The sequence below is a fragment of the Fundulus heteroclitus genome, unplaced genomic scaffold (genome assembly GCF_011125445.2).
Source record: "Fundulus heteroclitus isolate FHET01 unplaced genomic scaffold, MU-UCD_Fhet_4.1 scaffold_77, whole genome shotgun sequence".
In the NCBI taxonomy this organism is placed as follows: domain Eukaryota; kingdom Metazoa; phylum Chordata; class Actinopteri; order Cyprinodontiformes; family Fundulidae; genus Fundulus; species Fundulus heteroclitus.
The window spans coordinates 644,753-660,488 of record NW_023397219.1 but is presented as its reverse complement, the minus strand read 5'-3'; the positions used below and the strand labels follow the sequence as shown (position 1 = coordinate 660,488).

General features: G+C 43.9%; 1 protein-coding gene across 4 annotated transcripts in view; it reads left to right on the top strand.

Moving 5' to 3' along the window:
* The window catches only part of LOC105922918 (GTP-binding protein 2-like), a 245,600-nt gene that overhangs the window by 219,965 nt on the left and 9,899 nt on the right, over positions 1 to 15,736 (top strand). For all 4 annotated transcript variants that reach the window (XM_036134215.1, XM_036134214.1, XM_036134213.1 and 1 more), the window contains 2 exons: positions 11,462 to 11,520; positions 11,732 to 11,903. In XM_036134215.1, coding sequence (XP_035990108.1) covers positions 11,462 to 11,520; positions 11,732 to 11,903 — 231 coding nt within the window. The remainder of the gene's footprint in view (positions 1 to 11,461; positions 11,521 to 11,731; positions 11,904 to 15,736) is intronic.

Below are 15,736 nucleotides of genomic sequence, written 5' to 3'. Positions count from 1 at the left end.
ACATCAGGGGTGGCGGCGGAGTCGCAGAATGTTGGCCACGTCCCTATTGTTGTGAATCTCAGCAATGATAGCTCGTGGTCGCTCCTTGGGTCAGGGTTTCGGCCTCAGACTACGGTGATCGCGGTCAATCTTGATGGGCTTGACAAAATTATCCTTCCCGAATACCTCCAGTAGCAGCCGTGAAATAAAGGCAGTAGGGTGACCTTGTTCTACACCTTCCTTGATGCCAAGCACCCTTATATTGCATCTGCAGGACCGACCTTCCAAATCACTTAGATTCCTCGAGATGATCATAGGAGAGTTTCTGTTGCAACCCTCCAGACCAATCGGACCAATCGGATCTTCTGGTTCTGGTCTACTCTGCATACCGAGAACCAGAACCAAATAATGGGGAAGCAACATTTAGTCTCTATGCTCCACAAATCTGAAACAAACTTCCAGAAAACTGTAAATCAGCTGAAACACAGTTCCTCTGAGCTGCGCTTGCGGCCGAGGGCTGGCTGCCCTCTCCACTGTCAACTCTCGGACAATAGTTGAAAGGAATGATTCAAGCACTGGCATTCTTTTAACAGCAAACTGCACAAATATGGAATAAAGGAGTGACAGCTTCCCTTCAAGTTCAAGAATTTATTAACAGAAATAAAATGAACATCCATAGAACATCACTATAGAATGCTGTTTATCTGAATTACCACTATATTTCAATCAACAAATTCACTGTACTAGGCTAGTGAAACTTTATTAAAGCCCCATTTACACTACCCTTGTTAAACCGATCCATGCTGAGCTCGGACCGAGCTTGGATCAGTTAACCGTGCCGAGCTTGGTTCTGACGACCATTTACACATCACGCTAGCACGGTTCCTTGCCTCCTAGTGACGATCTACGGTACTACTGCTCTCTAGGATTGAAGGAGGAAACCAAGCAAATCAAAATGGCGGTGCCGGTTAACATTCAGGAAGTTATGCTTGGTTATAATTGTGATATTTCGTTGTTGGCGGAGAGTAAGGCGAAGAAGGCAAGATTTGGTGAATTTACTTGACGGAGTCGGCATTTGGGAAGTGGACAAGACAAAATAAACATGTAATCAGGGCTTACAGATGCAGGAAACAACAGCAGACATTGAGGTTCATCACACTGATAAGCAGAATCATCACTGGAAACCGTGTGGCACGGTAAGGAAGCTAGTATTTTTCTGAATGTCTGAAACCGCAAAATTAGTCAGCTAACTGTAAGGAGATGACGCAATCTGCTCGTGCGCTCTTTGTTATCAGAGAACTGGGCCACTAAAAAACTAGGCCGAGCCTACCCATGGAACTGGTCTAGATTTAGCACAGTCCGGTTGTGTCTGGCACGGTTCAGTTCAGTTTGCAATCCATTTATACTCGATAGTTATCTCAGTTACCGAGCTTGGACCAATCTCAGCACGGTTAAAAAAGGGTAGTGTAAATGGGGTATAAAACTACTAAGCAAAATGAAGACAATAAGAAGCTAAGGAGCTATGTAAACACAAAAGACAAAATAAAATAGTTGATCACCATCATCAGAATGATTCAGTGAATCCTGGTACACTGCAGATCTAAATTAAACTAGAAAAATTTCTGAAGAAATTTAGCAAGGCGCCTGCCTCTTGGTGCGTACCGTACCGTCAAAAATACTAACAGGAAGTAACACTGCGAATTTTAGATTCCTACGGTCTCCACAGCCCTCGCAGCGGCCTTTGGAAGGTGCCATGTTAAGTCAATGGGCCTCCTAGTAGCCTCTGGGTAGCAGCGTTGTCATGGAGACTCACTGACAGCTGTGGCCCTCTCTGTCTGTAAAGGCAGAAGAACCCTAGCTAAGCAGAAGTTGATAGGACCTTCCTAAAGCTATTTCCGGTTAGCAACATGGTAATCGTTAGCCGCTAAGATGGTTGTGTTTGGTATCACTGGGTGAGTGTACTCTGTCATTTTGGTTCATATCCTGTACTGGGATGAGCCTCAAATAGGGAGAAAATACGTTGTTTATAACATTGCCATGGTAACTCAAAATGGTGGGTGGTACAAATAATACTTCATGGGATCCGCACACATGTTTTGATATACACACTGTGGGGATTATAATACAAAAGTCCAAGTCTTCCACACCGGGAATCGATCCCACCTCTTGCATGCCAAGCCTGCACTTTCCATCTGAGCTATACTATAGCCATATATGAGTATGCATTTCTGGGACCATAAGGGGTTTGGTCCCCCATTGAAAAGCATTGGATGTTTGACACCTCATAGCTTGGAGATGCTTTATGCGACGTAGCCCAAATTTCTTGTGGAGCTTTCTCTCTAAAGTAAGAACAGACTCTGTGAAGCAGAAGTTGGTGAGACCTTCCTAGAGCTACTTCCGGTTAGCAACATGCTAACAAGGTTGTGTTCAGTATCACCAGGTGATTGTACTCTGTCAGTTTAGTCCAAATCCTGTACTGGGAAGTGCCTCAAAAAGGGGTGCCAATACCTAATGTCACCAAACGTGACCAAAGTTCATGGGACAGATTGGCCTCCTTTAGCAACTCAGCCTCACCACATCTGGGCCCAGAACTCAACATTTGACCAAAATTGTCAGTAGTGCCATTTCCCACAGGTGGGTGGTGCTGTATTGGCCAATTGGGTCATGTCTGGTTATCATGCCAGGTCCTGTTGGAAGCAAAGGCCCAATAGGAAAGCATGTGAAATCAAAAATGGGGCAGAAAACTGACACATGACTCAAAGTCACATGAAAATTTTAAAATGTTAAGAGGAAGTGACTGTGCGAATTTCAGATTCCTACATTAATCACAGACACTGCTGTGAGCGATGAAAGTTGCCATTGTATCTCAATGGAGCGTCTCCCTCTGGCCCTCAGAGTTCCGTCGTCATGGAAACTCACTGACACAGCTGCAGCGGCCGTCTACAGAAGTGCAGACACTTTGGTCACAAAAAGTCCCATTGGATTATAATGGAGAACTTAGCCCCGAACAACGCTTCATATCTCCTGATCCATAAATGGTAGAGACGTAATTTTTTCTGCGTTTAAATTGTAACGGATAGGGGAAGAAGATAAGCTATCGTTTTTTGCTGGAAAAATTTTAATAAAGGCGTAAAAAATTATGATCTAAAGGAGATTTTTATGGAATTTCAGAAATCCTCTAAAAAGGGTCCCGAACAAATCGCTGTAACTCAAAAAGTATAAGAGATATCAAAATAATTCTTTCACCATGAGTATCAGCAGGCTTTTAAGGACCATACAGCTCATTTTTATGTTTGTACAAAAATCGGTGTAGACACAGCGGCGATGTAAAAAAGTGGTTGATGTGGGAAAATGCAGCTCCAAAGCGTTTTTAGGATTTTGCACATTTGCTACTCCCGAACAAATTGTTCCTGCGGAAAAACCGTAAAAGTTATCCACAAAATTCCTTTTTTGTGAGTGCCAGAAGGGTTGGGACATTCATGTGTGAAAGTCTCATGTCTGTACATAAAAGGGTTTAGGAGTAGCGACGATGGGAAAACAAGTAAAGTTTTGGATTTTTAGACGTCATTTTTCAAAACCGCTCTATAGGAAATGAATGGGTGAGGTTTCGGGTTTGTGTCGGCCTGAGGTGATTTGCGAATAATATATAAATGCGACACCAATGAGGGTTACATTTCCCAAATCCTGACAAAAATACCTACGTTTCGATGTATAATTTGTCTACGTAGAGTGAAAATTGAGCGAGTAAGGTCAAGTTGTTCGGACTTTTGAAATCTTTAAAAAAGCTAGAGTGGGCCACTCTAGCGGTTGGAGAATTCCGTCATTGGCTTTCATTGTAAACGATGATTTCGCTGATTTTTGGACATGAGCTTTGAGGAGTAACTGTGAAGAGACGATAAAAGATATCCGCATCCCGTTTTCACTTCTGAGTAGGTCACAGATATATCTACAAACTGGAAGTTAAACGGTGTTCGTAGGTGAAAGCATGACGACACAGTATAGCGTTGAAAATGGTCATTTGGAGGCTTTTTTGAGGCTTTCTTTCTACCCGACTCCATTCATTCCTATGGGTTTTTTGGGGGTTGTTTTTCGCTAATTTTGTTGCCATGGTAACTCGAAACCCCAATAAAAGTACCGGCACACATGTCGTAATCGAGCCACACGTTTTGATACCTATATTGTGGGGGTGCTCGCTACGGTTCGGGCCGCATTAATCATGACGGAAGAAAAATTAAGAATAACTAGAAAATTTCTGAAGAAATTTAGCAAGGCGCCTGCCACTTGGTGCGTACCGTACCGTTAGAAATAGCAACAGGAAGCAACACTGCGAAGTTCAGCTTCCTACGGCCTTCACAGCCCCCGCGGCGGCCGTCGAAAGGTGCCATGTCAATGGACCTCCTAGGAGCCTCTTGCTAGCAGCGTTGTCATGGAGACTCACTGACAGCTGCAGCCCTCTCTCTGTCTGTAAAGGCAGAAGAACCCTGACTAAGCAGAAGTTGATAGGACCTTCCCAAAGCTACTTCTGGTTAGCAACATGCTAACGGTTAGCCACTAGCATGGTTGTGTTCAGTATCACCGGGTGATGTTGCTCTGTTAGTTTGGTTGAAATCCTGTACTGAGAAGTGCCTAAAAAGGGAGAAAATCCTAAAATTCACCAAATCTGTCAAGCAGGAGTTTGTACAAGCTTCTTATAACTACTTCCGGTTAGCAACATGCTAACCGTTAGCCACTAGCATGGTTGTGTTCAGTATCACCGGGTGATTGTACTCTGTCAGTTTGGTCAAAATAATGTACTGGGATATGCCTCAAATAGGGAGAAAATACGTAGTTTATAACGTTGCCATGGTAACTCAAAATGGCGGGTGGTACAAAAAAATACTTCATGTGATCAGCACACATGTTTTGATATACACAATGTGGGGATTATAATACAAAAGTCCAAGTCTTCCATACCGGGAATCGATCCCACAACCTCTTGCATGCAAAGCATGCACTTTCCATCTGTGCTACACTGTAGCGCCATATATGGGCATGCATTATTGGGACCATAAGGGGTTTGGTCCCCCATTGAAAAGCATTGGATGTTTGACACCTCATAGCTTTGAGATGCTTTATGCGACGTAGCCCAAATTTCTTGTGGAGCTTTCTCTCTAAAGTAAGAACAGACTCTGTGAAGCAGAAGTTGGTGAAACCTTCCTAGAGGTACTTCCTGTTAGCAACATGCTAAGAGTTAGCTGCTAACAAGCTTGTGTTCAGTATCACCGGGTGATTGTACTCTGTCAGTTTGGTCCAAATCCTGTACTGGGAAGTGCCTCAAATAGGGGTGCCAATACTTAATGTCACCAAACGTGATCAAAGTTCATGGGTCAAATTGGCCTCCTTTAGCAACTCAGCCTCACCACATCTGGGCCCAGAACTCAACATTTGACCAAAATGGTCAGTAGCGCCATTTCCCACATGTGGTTGGTGCTGTATTGGCCAATTGGGTCGTGTCTGGTTATCATGCCAGGTCCTGTTGGAAGCAAAGGCCCAATAGGAAAGCATGTGAAATCCAAAATGGGACAAAAAACTGACACATGGCTGAAAGTCACATGAAAATTTTAAAATGTTAAGAGGAAGTGACTGTGCGAATTTCAGATTCCTACATTAATCACAGTCGTGCAGCGGGCGTCGAAAGTTGCCATTGTATCTCAATGGAGCTTCTCCCTCTGGCCCTCAGAGTTCCGTCGTCATGGAAACTTACTCACACACCTGCAGCGGGCCGTCTACAGAAGTGCAGACACTTACCGTTAGAGTCTGCCTATTGGGTTATAATGGAGAACTTTGCCTCGAACAACGCTTCATATCTCCTGATCCATAAATGGTAGAGACGTGATTTTTTCTGCGTTTAGTTCGTAACGGATAGGGGAAGAAGATAAGTTATCGTTTTTGCTGGAAAAAGATTAAGAAAGGCGTAAAAAATTATGATCTAAAGGGGATTTTTATGGAATTTCAGAAATCCTCTAAAAAGGGTCCCGAACAAATCACTGTAACTCAAAAAGTATAAGAGATATCAAAATAATTCTTTCACCATGAGTATCAGCAGGCTTTTGAGGACAATGAACCTCATTTTTATGTTTGTACAAAAATCGGTGTAGACACAGCGACGATGTAAAAAAAGTGGTTGATGTGGGAAAACGCAGCTCCAAAGCGTTTTAGGATTTTGCACATTGGCTACTCCCGAACAAATTGTTCTTGCGGCAAAACCGTAACAGTTATCCACAAAATTCCTTTTTTGTGAGCGCCAGAAGGGTTGGGACATTCATGTGTGAAAGTCTCATGTCTGTACATAAAACGGTTTAGGAGTAGCGACGATGCGAAAACATGTGATGTTTTGGATTTTTAGACGTCATTTTTCAAAACCGCTCCATAGGAAATGAATGGGGGAGGTTTTGGGTTTGTGTCAGTCTGAGGTGATTTGCGAAAAATCTATAACTGCCACACCAATGAGGGTTACATTTCCCGAATCCTGACAAAAATACCTATGTTTTGATGTATAATTTGTCTACGTAGAGTGAAAATTGAGCGAGTAGGCTGAAGTTGTTCGGAGTTTTGAAATCTTTAAAAAGCTAGAGTGGGCCACTCTGGCAGTTGAAGAATTACGTCATTGACTTTCATTATAAACGATGATTTCACTGATTTTCGGACATGAGCTTTGAGGAGTAACTGTGAGGAGATGATAAAAAATATCCACATCCAATTTTCATTGTTCACAGATATATCTACAAACTTGAAGTTAAACGTAGTTCATAGGTGAAAGCATGACGACACAGTACAGCTTTGAAAATGGTCATTTTGAAGCTTTTTTGAGGCTTTCTTTCTACCCGACTCCATTCAATCCTATGGGGTTTTTTGGGGGTGGTTTTTCGCTAATTTTGTTGCCATGGTAACTCGAAACCCCAATAAAAGTAGTAGCACACATCTCGTAATCGAGCCGCACGTTTTGATACCTATATTGTGGGGGTGCACGCTACGGTTCGGGTCGCATTAATCGTGACGGATGAAAAATAAAGAATAAGATAGAGACGCCTTTAGCGGTGAATAGTAATAGGTGCCTCCATGCATTTGCATGGGAGGCAGTGCACAGCACTGCCTCCTCATTGCAAACGCTATGGCAGGCGCCTAATAAAGAGATGCCTTTAGAGGTGCATAGTAATAGGTGCTTCGCACAGCACTGCCTCCTCATTGCAAATGCTATGGCAGGCGCCTAATAACCAAAGTTCATCTTAAAAAAGTGCAATCAGGTTAAATTAGCTTAACTAATTTAGAACATTTGGTATGTATTTCCACCCATTCACAATGCATATCATGAGGTAAGCAAAAGATTATTTGATAAAATAACATTTTAAAGAATGATTTGCTCAGTAAAATCCGTAACTTTAGGCCGCTTGATTTTATTAATGCGATTATTCCTCTGGGAAGCTAGGGGTCGTTGTACTGATCGGTCGCTAAATAGGTTAATTCTAAAGTTATGCAAAACACGATTAAATTGACATTAATGTTCCATATTAATGCGGTAATAACGCTCATAGCACTATTGAACGATGGCAGAGCGAAACGAAAACCACCTTATGTTTGAAACAAACCGTAGTTGCGTGGTAGCCCAAATGATAATAGCACGGGCAGCTAACAACATTATGCTAGCAGACAATGAGCAGATTGGAAAACACAGGGGTGGTCTCCCCAGTGCGGACTCTCTCCTTGAGGGTTCACAGGCAAAAGACAAAGATAAGTCTGGTGTCGCTTGGCTTCATAGTAACGGCACCCTGCTTAGGGGGCAGTTCCTTGGTGCCAGTAAAAGTGTAAAATTTCTTTGCTTACAACTCAGTCAGATTTTTCCCCATGGCTTAATTGCACAACACTGGACCTTGCTTTAATTATGTGTACTTATCATAATCATCAAGATTATAAGAAACAAAGGCTTGAAATATTCCAGCCTTTTTACAAAACTGTTTATAAAGCACAAGTCACACCCGTACCAGAGCCTCACTCTGCCCAATCTTATAAAAAAATGTGACGAGTGGAGGTGGTGCCTGGGGAACCAGGAAATGCGCGGAGGCTGAGAGTTGGGCATGGTCTGGGATACTAGAAAAAGCTAAATAAATACTAAATTAACCAACTAAATGCTAAAATAATAAGCCGGTAACCTGAAAATAAATAGAATGGGGCAGATAGATAACTCAGAACATGCAACTGAGTCTTAACTGTCCTAATACAGCTCTGGTTCTAAAGTTACTTCCAATGCTTCCTCACTTACTGAGGACAAAGTAGTCCATGTTTAGGAGGAAGGATACCAATGATTTTATATTTAATAGATTCAATTTTATTTATAAAGAATCGCATAAAGTCAGCATTGCTGAAAGCTGAGGCAATGGATGGATAAACAGAGCTATGACTTTAAGTTTAACAAATCTACTAAAAAGAAACCTTGGATTATTTTCATTCTCCTCTATTAATGATAAAAAAAATGCTGCTCTAACTCTGCAAAGGGTCTTTTTATTCAACAGATTAGGTAGGATTCCTCAAAATTGTGTCTCCCCGACTTCCTAATGTTATGCTTCAAAGAACCTAGGTGGTGTTGTGCCATAATGTGCCATGATAATAGTAACACAGATTGAATCCTGAACAGTGGATGATTCAACAAAGAAAGTCCACTCCTGCTGCAAAGGATAAGGGGGGGCCAGGAGAAGCCTTTCTCTCCCCCTCTCTCGCTCGTCCCTTCTTCTCGGCTGGAGGTCAGCTGTGACCCCTCCTAACAGATAAGTAATAGCACAGACAAAGAGCTCTTCACTTCAGCATTCCTTTACAGACCTGTTCAGCGCCACTACAGCTCTCTGAGAGCAGACAAAGAAGACCGGACCATGAGGGCCTGGTCGGCCCTCACCGACACACAAGCCAGCAGCTGAAAGATTCCCTGGACCAGCCACGTTGATCCAGGGTCTGCTAGACCCGGCTGCCTGCGTCAAAAGAGGACCTGACTGAATCCGGACGAACATGTCCGGGCAAATACAGAACCAAGTTGCTGTCTTAACCCACAATCAGATGCAAAGCAAAGATCCTGCATGCGAAACAGCTCTGTGTATTTTTCCTCAGCCTGTACAGGAAAGCTAACCCAGACGGGGCGGAAAGCTGTGGAATTCTGAGGAAAAGACCCTGCTCAAATCGGACTGCAGCCGGTTCAGAGAACATCCAGTGAATGGCCAAAACTGGATAGAACTGACACAAAACAAAGGACAGAGGTTTGGGCAGCGGTCTGAGGGTGAAGTTAAAAAGGTTTATTGGGAAATGTCTTGTAAACCGTGTATACCTGGTGTTTTGAACAAAGGCTAGCAATATAGCATTGCTAGCATTTGGTACCATGTCACTGTGGAGTGCGTTATAAAGTTTTACCAGAAAGGTTACCTCCACAAGGGTTTCATACATTGATGGGACATTAATGTTTATGTTATCCAGCCCCTCAATATGACTAAAATTAAAGCAAAAGCTTTCATTTGTTAACGCCGAGCGTCCGCTAGCTAACAGGATATTAGCCTTGCTAACATCCGGTCTCGGACATTTCAAAAGGAGTTTGTTTTAAAGCATAAAGCGTAACTGTTCTGCCCCGCCATCCTCCGATGGTGTTATGAGCCTCATTCCCGCATCAATATGGTATATTAATGCCGGTTTTCAAGACAATTTTGATAACTATAGATTTTAACCAGGTTAGCGACAATCGCTGTAGCGACCCCTAGCGGCCGGAGGTAAAATCGCATAAACAAAGGCAAGTGATTCTGAATTAAATGATTTTACAGAACAAAATGGTCCTCAGAATATTATTTCAACAAATAATGTTTTGTTTGACTTGGGCTTTGCATTGTGAATGGATTGAAATACATGGCAGATGTTTTTTAACTCCATTCCATGTTTTTGTTAATCAGAACTGCAGTGAACCAGGATTCACTGAAGTATTCTGATTATGATCAACCACTTTTGTTTGTCTTTTGTTTGTTTTGCATGTAAATAGTAAATAGTTCTTTTTATCTTCATTTTGCTTAGTAGTTTAGTTAAGTTTCACTAGCCTAGTAGAGAGTATTTATTAATCGAAATATTGTGTTAATTCAGATGAACAGCATTACATAGTGATGTTCTCTGGATGTTCATTTTATTTCTGTTATTAAATTCTTGAACTTGAAAAGAAGTTGTCACTCCTTTATTCTATGTGTGATCGCTAGTGCTCGAATTCATCCTTTTCAACCATTGTCCTGATATCAGCTTAAGAGCTGATCATCACCAGACAGTACTTAACAGACAGAGAGTTATTTATCAAACATTAATTAACTTTAAACAGTGTATAATTGCACAACAGTGGCTAACCTAGACCTCCTGCAATGAGACAAAATACATCAGTCTGATTGTGACAAATCAAGTAATTATCGAACACAGTCTTAGAGAGATACCTTAAATTCAATAAATCACATTGTTTTATTTTTTTGGTTCAAGTTGTGACATATTCATTTTCATGATTTGCTCTTTTTAGAAGAGCTGCACAATCCAAAGTGAGATGGATGCCGTCTCTATGGATCGGAACAGGTTTTCCACCTAAAGTTTGCCAGTCATCAACATAGCCCACATAGTTTTTAGGACACTACCTAGACAGCCAGCGGTTAATGACGACACACAGCTAAACATGCCATCATTGGTCTGATCAGGTAGGGGACAAGAGAAAATTACTTAGTCCAACATTGTTTTGGCAAACTTGCAAACCAAGGCAATACTAACTTTAGTGACCTCCGATTGACGTAACGGGGTGTCTCTACATGAATAACAATATTACTGTATTTACGCTTATCCTTAGCCAGCAGTTTCTGGTAGGATATGATGTCGTCCATCTTGACCCCATAGCTACCATGCTCCATGGTAGCTATGGGGCCTCCCCTATATGCAGGTTTTTCAAGACAGTGGAGTGAAGCCAGAATTTCTGAAACCCTCCAAGCTCTCCAAAGCTACAAACCACTACTTTTAATATGCATACCGTTAATCCTAAAGGAGGCAGAGGAATAACTGAACATCAGACACAGAGAACAGGAGAGAGGAGGAGACAAATGCAAAGACAGACAGTGAAGCCAAACTGGGACTAAAGTTAGGCTAGGCTAGCGACCTCTTACCACACCAGGAAAAAATACAAAAAATTTTTTGGTCCACATAAAAGTTCCGAATAAAGTGCAGCAACAAAAAAAAATGTGTTTTAAATGTGCCTATATGTTGGAAACAGAGAGCCGTAACAGCAAAGAGAATTAGGACACTTTACACAATGGAGCAGCAGAATACAGGAAGTGACACAATATGCCTTAGCCAATCACAATTGCACATTTAAATACAGAATGAAAACCACATTATTTTAATAAATGACATCGTGTTAATTTTTTTTTATTCTACAGATGTCCCATTATGTCTATGTTTGCAGGTGGATGAGATCTACTCAGTTCCTGATGTTGGGACTGTTGTAGGAGGAACTCTGTACAGGTGAGATGATGTGGTCTTAACAGAAAAAGCTGAATCTTTTAGTTGGCAATGCTAATGGTTTACTGGCTGGCCTTATCCTTTTTATCCTTTTTATCCTTATTTAGGTTCAGTTTAAATCCCATTTTCACTTATTTCTTTTTCAAGAACTTTGAAAATTAAACCTGTAGACAGTCTAAATAAACAGTTTTTGAACTTTTACCTTTTTCACCAGCGGAGTATGCAGGGAGGGTGAGCGACTAGTTGTGGGTCCCACAGAAGAGGGTCGATTCCTGCGTCTGAAAGTAGGCAGCATCCAGAGGAACCGCTCTGCCTGCAGGGTGTTAAAGGCTGGACAGGCTGCTTCTCTGGCTCTAGGAAACTTTGACCGCTCACTTTTGCGCAAGGTTAGAGGTCTGGATTATTATTCAGGATGGAATTTGATGGAGCTCCGTCCGTCCGTTGTCTTCCGCTTATCCGGGGTCGGGTCGCGGGGGTAGCAGCTTCAGTAGGGAGGCCCAGACATGAAGCTGCTACCCCCGCGACCCGACCCCGGATAAGCGGATGATGGAGCTCATCTACAAAAAAAATGAAGTGGTGATTGTTACTTTTGAATATCAGATGCTATTATGATCTGATTCAGCTTGTTCAGAGGTTGAGGTGATATGAAACTCAGGAATACTTTCTTAAAAAATAGCCCTACATATTTTTGAATAAAATCAAAACACTGTGGAAGCTAGCTTGACTGAAGAAATAAATTCCCCTTTTTTCTTCCAACACAATCAATTTAGTAAATTTGGTCATTGTCCTAAAAATATATTGTTTTTGTTGTGTGTATTTGTTCTTAACAAAATAACACAAATATACAGTTTTAGATATGTCAAACTGCAACTATAGATGTATTTATGAGAGTAAAACATGGTGTAACGGTAGAGCAGGTGCCGAAGAATCAAACCTCAGTATTGTCTGAAGTTTGATTCTGGACCTGGGAACCTGTGCTGCATGTCTTGCCCCCTTCTTGGTTGTGAGTTGTGTATTAATACGTTGAATAAAGGTCACTAAAGGCTCCTAAACCCATTGGGTTGGGAACCTTTCTATAATCTACCTGGATTATTGATAGGACATCAATGAACACAAAAAAAGGTTTCTCTGTATTGGTTTGCTTTGCAAATGACAAGAAAGAATCACAGAAGTTCAAAGAAAAACTTTTCAGAAAATCAGAATGAGATACGGTCTTATCTGTGGCTGCAGCATATGACCACCAAATTGACCACGCGATCTGAGCATGCAGTGAGACTAGTGTCCATATCAATTTTTCACACATGCTTACGCAATACGAGTCTGGCACGTGTTGAACTCAGGCAAACTTTACTCTGCCTGTTCTGTGCTCGCACTCAACTCTGTCTCTGCACTTGTGAACTACCTCTCTCAACATAAGCTGTGCGCTCAGCTATCTCTGAGCTCGTGAATTGATTAACTATATGTGAAGGAACCACTCTACCAACCAATCACAGACAGGTCTATTTTATCCTATCAGAGTATCCCTTGGAAATACTGCAATGGGATGGATGAAAACAACCAATGACAAACCAGCACATCAAAATACCACATCAAGAGGCAGAAGTTGCAAAAAGAAAATGGTAGGATTTAGGAAAACACAAGACAACAAAATAAAATGCTTCGATATTGTAGCCTAAGAATACCTAGTCAAGTATCCCCCATTTTTCCTAATAGTTTTATACTGCTCAAAAAATTAAAGGAAGCACTAAAATAACATCCTTGATCTGAATGAATTAAATATTCTTATTAAATACTTTGTTCTTTACATAGATGAATGTGCTGACTGTCATGATTTGTCTTTGGATGAACCCGGACACAGCACGCACACACAGAGCTAGTTCTTAAAGTGAGTTTATTGAACCGGATGGGATTTTAATGACGAGAGGAACCAGAGTCTTTTAAGGACGGAAATGAAGGGTGCAGAAGCTGGCTGACAGGAGGAGTGTGGGGTGACTGACCAGGAGGGAACTCTGGAGCAGAGGACTTGAGACCGTGGAACTGCTGCGGAACTTGAGACCGTGGAACAACTGCCGAACTTGAGACGGTGGAACAGTTGCAGAACTTGAGACGGTGGAACAGTTGCAGAACTTGAGACCGTGGAACAGTTGCAGAACTTGAGACCATGGAACAGCTGCAGAACTTGAGACCGTGGAACAGCTGCAGAACTTGAGACCTTGGAACAGCTGCAGAACTTGAGACCGTGGAACAGTTGCAGAACTTAAGACCGTGGAACAGTTGCAGAACTTGAGAAGAACGGAACCCAGGAGACGTGAACAGGAGAAGAGAACTTGAGCAGGAACAGAAGCGTGTCTAGGGTTGAGGCTGGCTGGAATAAAGCTGACGTGAAGTCTTCTGACGGACCAAAACAGGAAAACTGAGCTGAAACAGGGTTCTGGCAGAGACTGAACAGGAGAAGAACACTACAGACCGGCGAGCAAGAACAGACTGAGGTGAGTATAAATAAGGGTGGAACCAGGTGAGAGCAGTTGGAGGTTGATTGCAGCCTGACAGGTGGAATCAATCATTCTGCGCTGGGAAGGGAGAGAGGCAGCGAGGCTCAGACTGCAGCCTACAAGCTGCATCCTGACAGTAACCCCCCCCCTCCCCCCCCAAGGCCGGACACCGGACGGCCCAGAACCTCCCACACTGGGTGGGCGGAGGGGGCCCAGGAAGGTGGGCAAGAATCAGGCTGAACACTGGGGAACCAAAGGGCCAGCAAACACGGAGAACCGAGGTCTAGAGAACATGGGGAATCTAAGGGTAGAAAACACGGGGAACAAAAGGGCTAGAGAACACGGGGAACCAAAAGGGCTAGAGAACACGGAGGACCAAGGGCTAGAGAACACGAGGAACCAAGGCCCAGAGAACACGAGGAACCAAGGCCCAGAGAACACTGGGGAACCCAGAGGCCAGGGGACACGGAGAAACCAAAGCAGGCACATGCTGGAAAAGGAAACAGACGCTCGACAGCGCCAGGGGAAAGAACGGGCGCACAACAGCGCCAAAGGGAAGGAACGGGCGCACGACAGCGGCAAAGGGAAGGAACGGGCGCACGACAGCGCCCAAGAAAGGAACGGGCGCACGACAGCGCCCAAGAAAGGAACGGGCGCACGACAGCGCCAAAGGGAAGGAACGGGCCAACGACAGCGCCAGAGGGACAGGAACGGGCGCGTGGGAATGCCAGAGGAAGGAACGGGCGTATGGAAACGCCAGAGGGAAGGACAGGCGGACTGATATGCTAGGGCTCAACAGCGTACGGAAACGCTGGGGCACAACTAGCGTACAGAAACGCCGGGGGAAAGAACGGGCGTACGGAAACGGCAAGGGGAAAGACTGGGCATACGGAAACGCCAAGGGAAGGAACGGGCGTATGGAAACGCCGGGGGAAAGAACGGGCGTACGGAAACGCCAAGGGGAAAGGAACAGGCGTACTGAAACACTAGGGCTCAACAGCGTACGAAAACGCTGGAGCGCTACTAGTGAAAATAGAGACGCCAGGGAAAACACCGCCGGGGCGTGAGGGAACGCTGGGGCCCAAGGGACGAGATCGCCAGGGCGTGAGGGAAACGCCGGGGCGCAAGGGAGAAACTCGCCGGGGCGTGAGGGAAACGCCAGGGCGCTAGGGAAAAGATCGCCAGGGCGTGAGGGAAACGCCGGGGCGCAAGGGCAGAAGGATCGCCAGGGCGTGAGGGAAACGCCGGGGCGCTAGGGAAGAAATTGCCGGGGCGTGAGGGGAATTTCTAAAATACCAGGGACCAGAGGGCGTCCTAACACACCGGGAACAGGAAATCTAAACACTAGGAGTCAGAGGGCGTCCAAACACGCCGGGAACACGAAATCTACAGGGGTCAGAGGGCTTCCTAACACACCGGGAACACGAAAACTGAACACTAGGAGACAGGGGAACAGAACAGCGACACCTGGGGAAAACAAGCAAAATGAAAACCACGGAGGGCTAGAGAGGACAAGACTAACCTAACAAGGCAAAACTAAGATAAGGAAACAGGAGAAGTGACTCAAAACCCCAGGGCCAAAATAACTCAAAACAAAAACAGAAACTAGAAAACTCTGGGCAGCATAGTTTAAACATGCTGGGCAGCGGCAACGGTTACGCTGGCAGCGACGACTGGAAGCGCCGTCTTAAAATGCTGGGCAGCGTCAGGGGCGGGCCTCGCAGGGG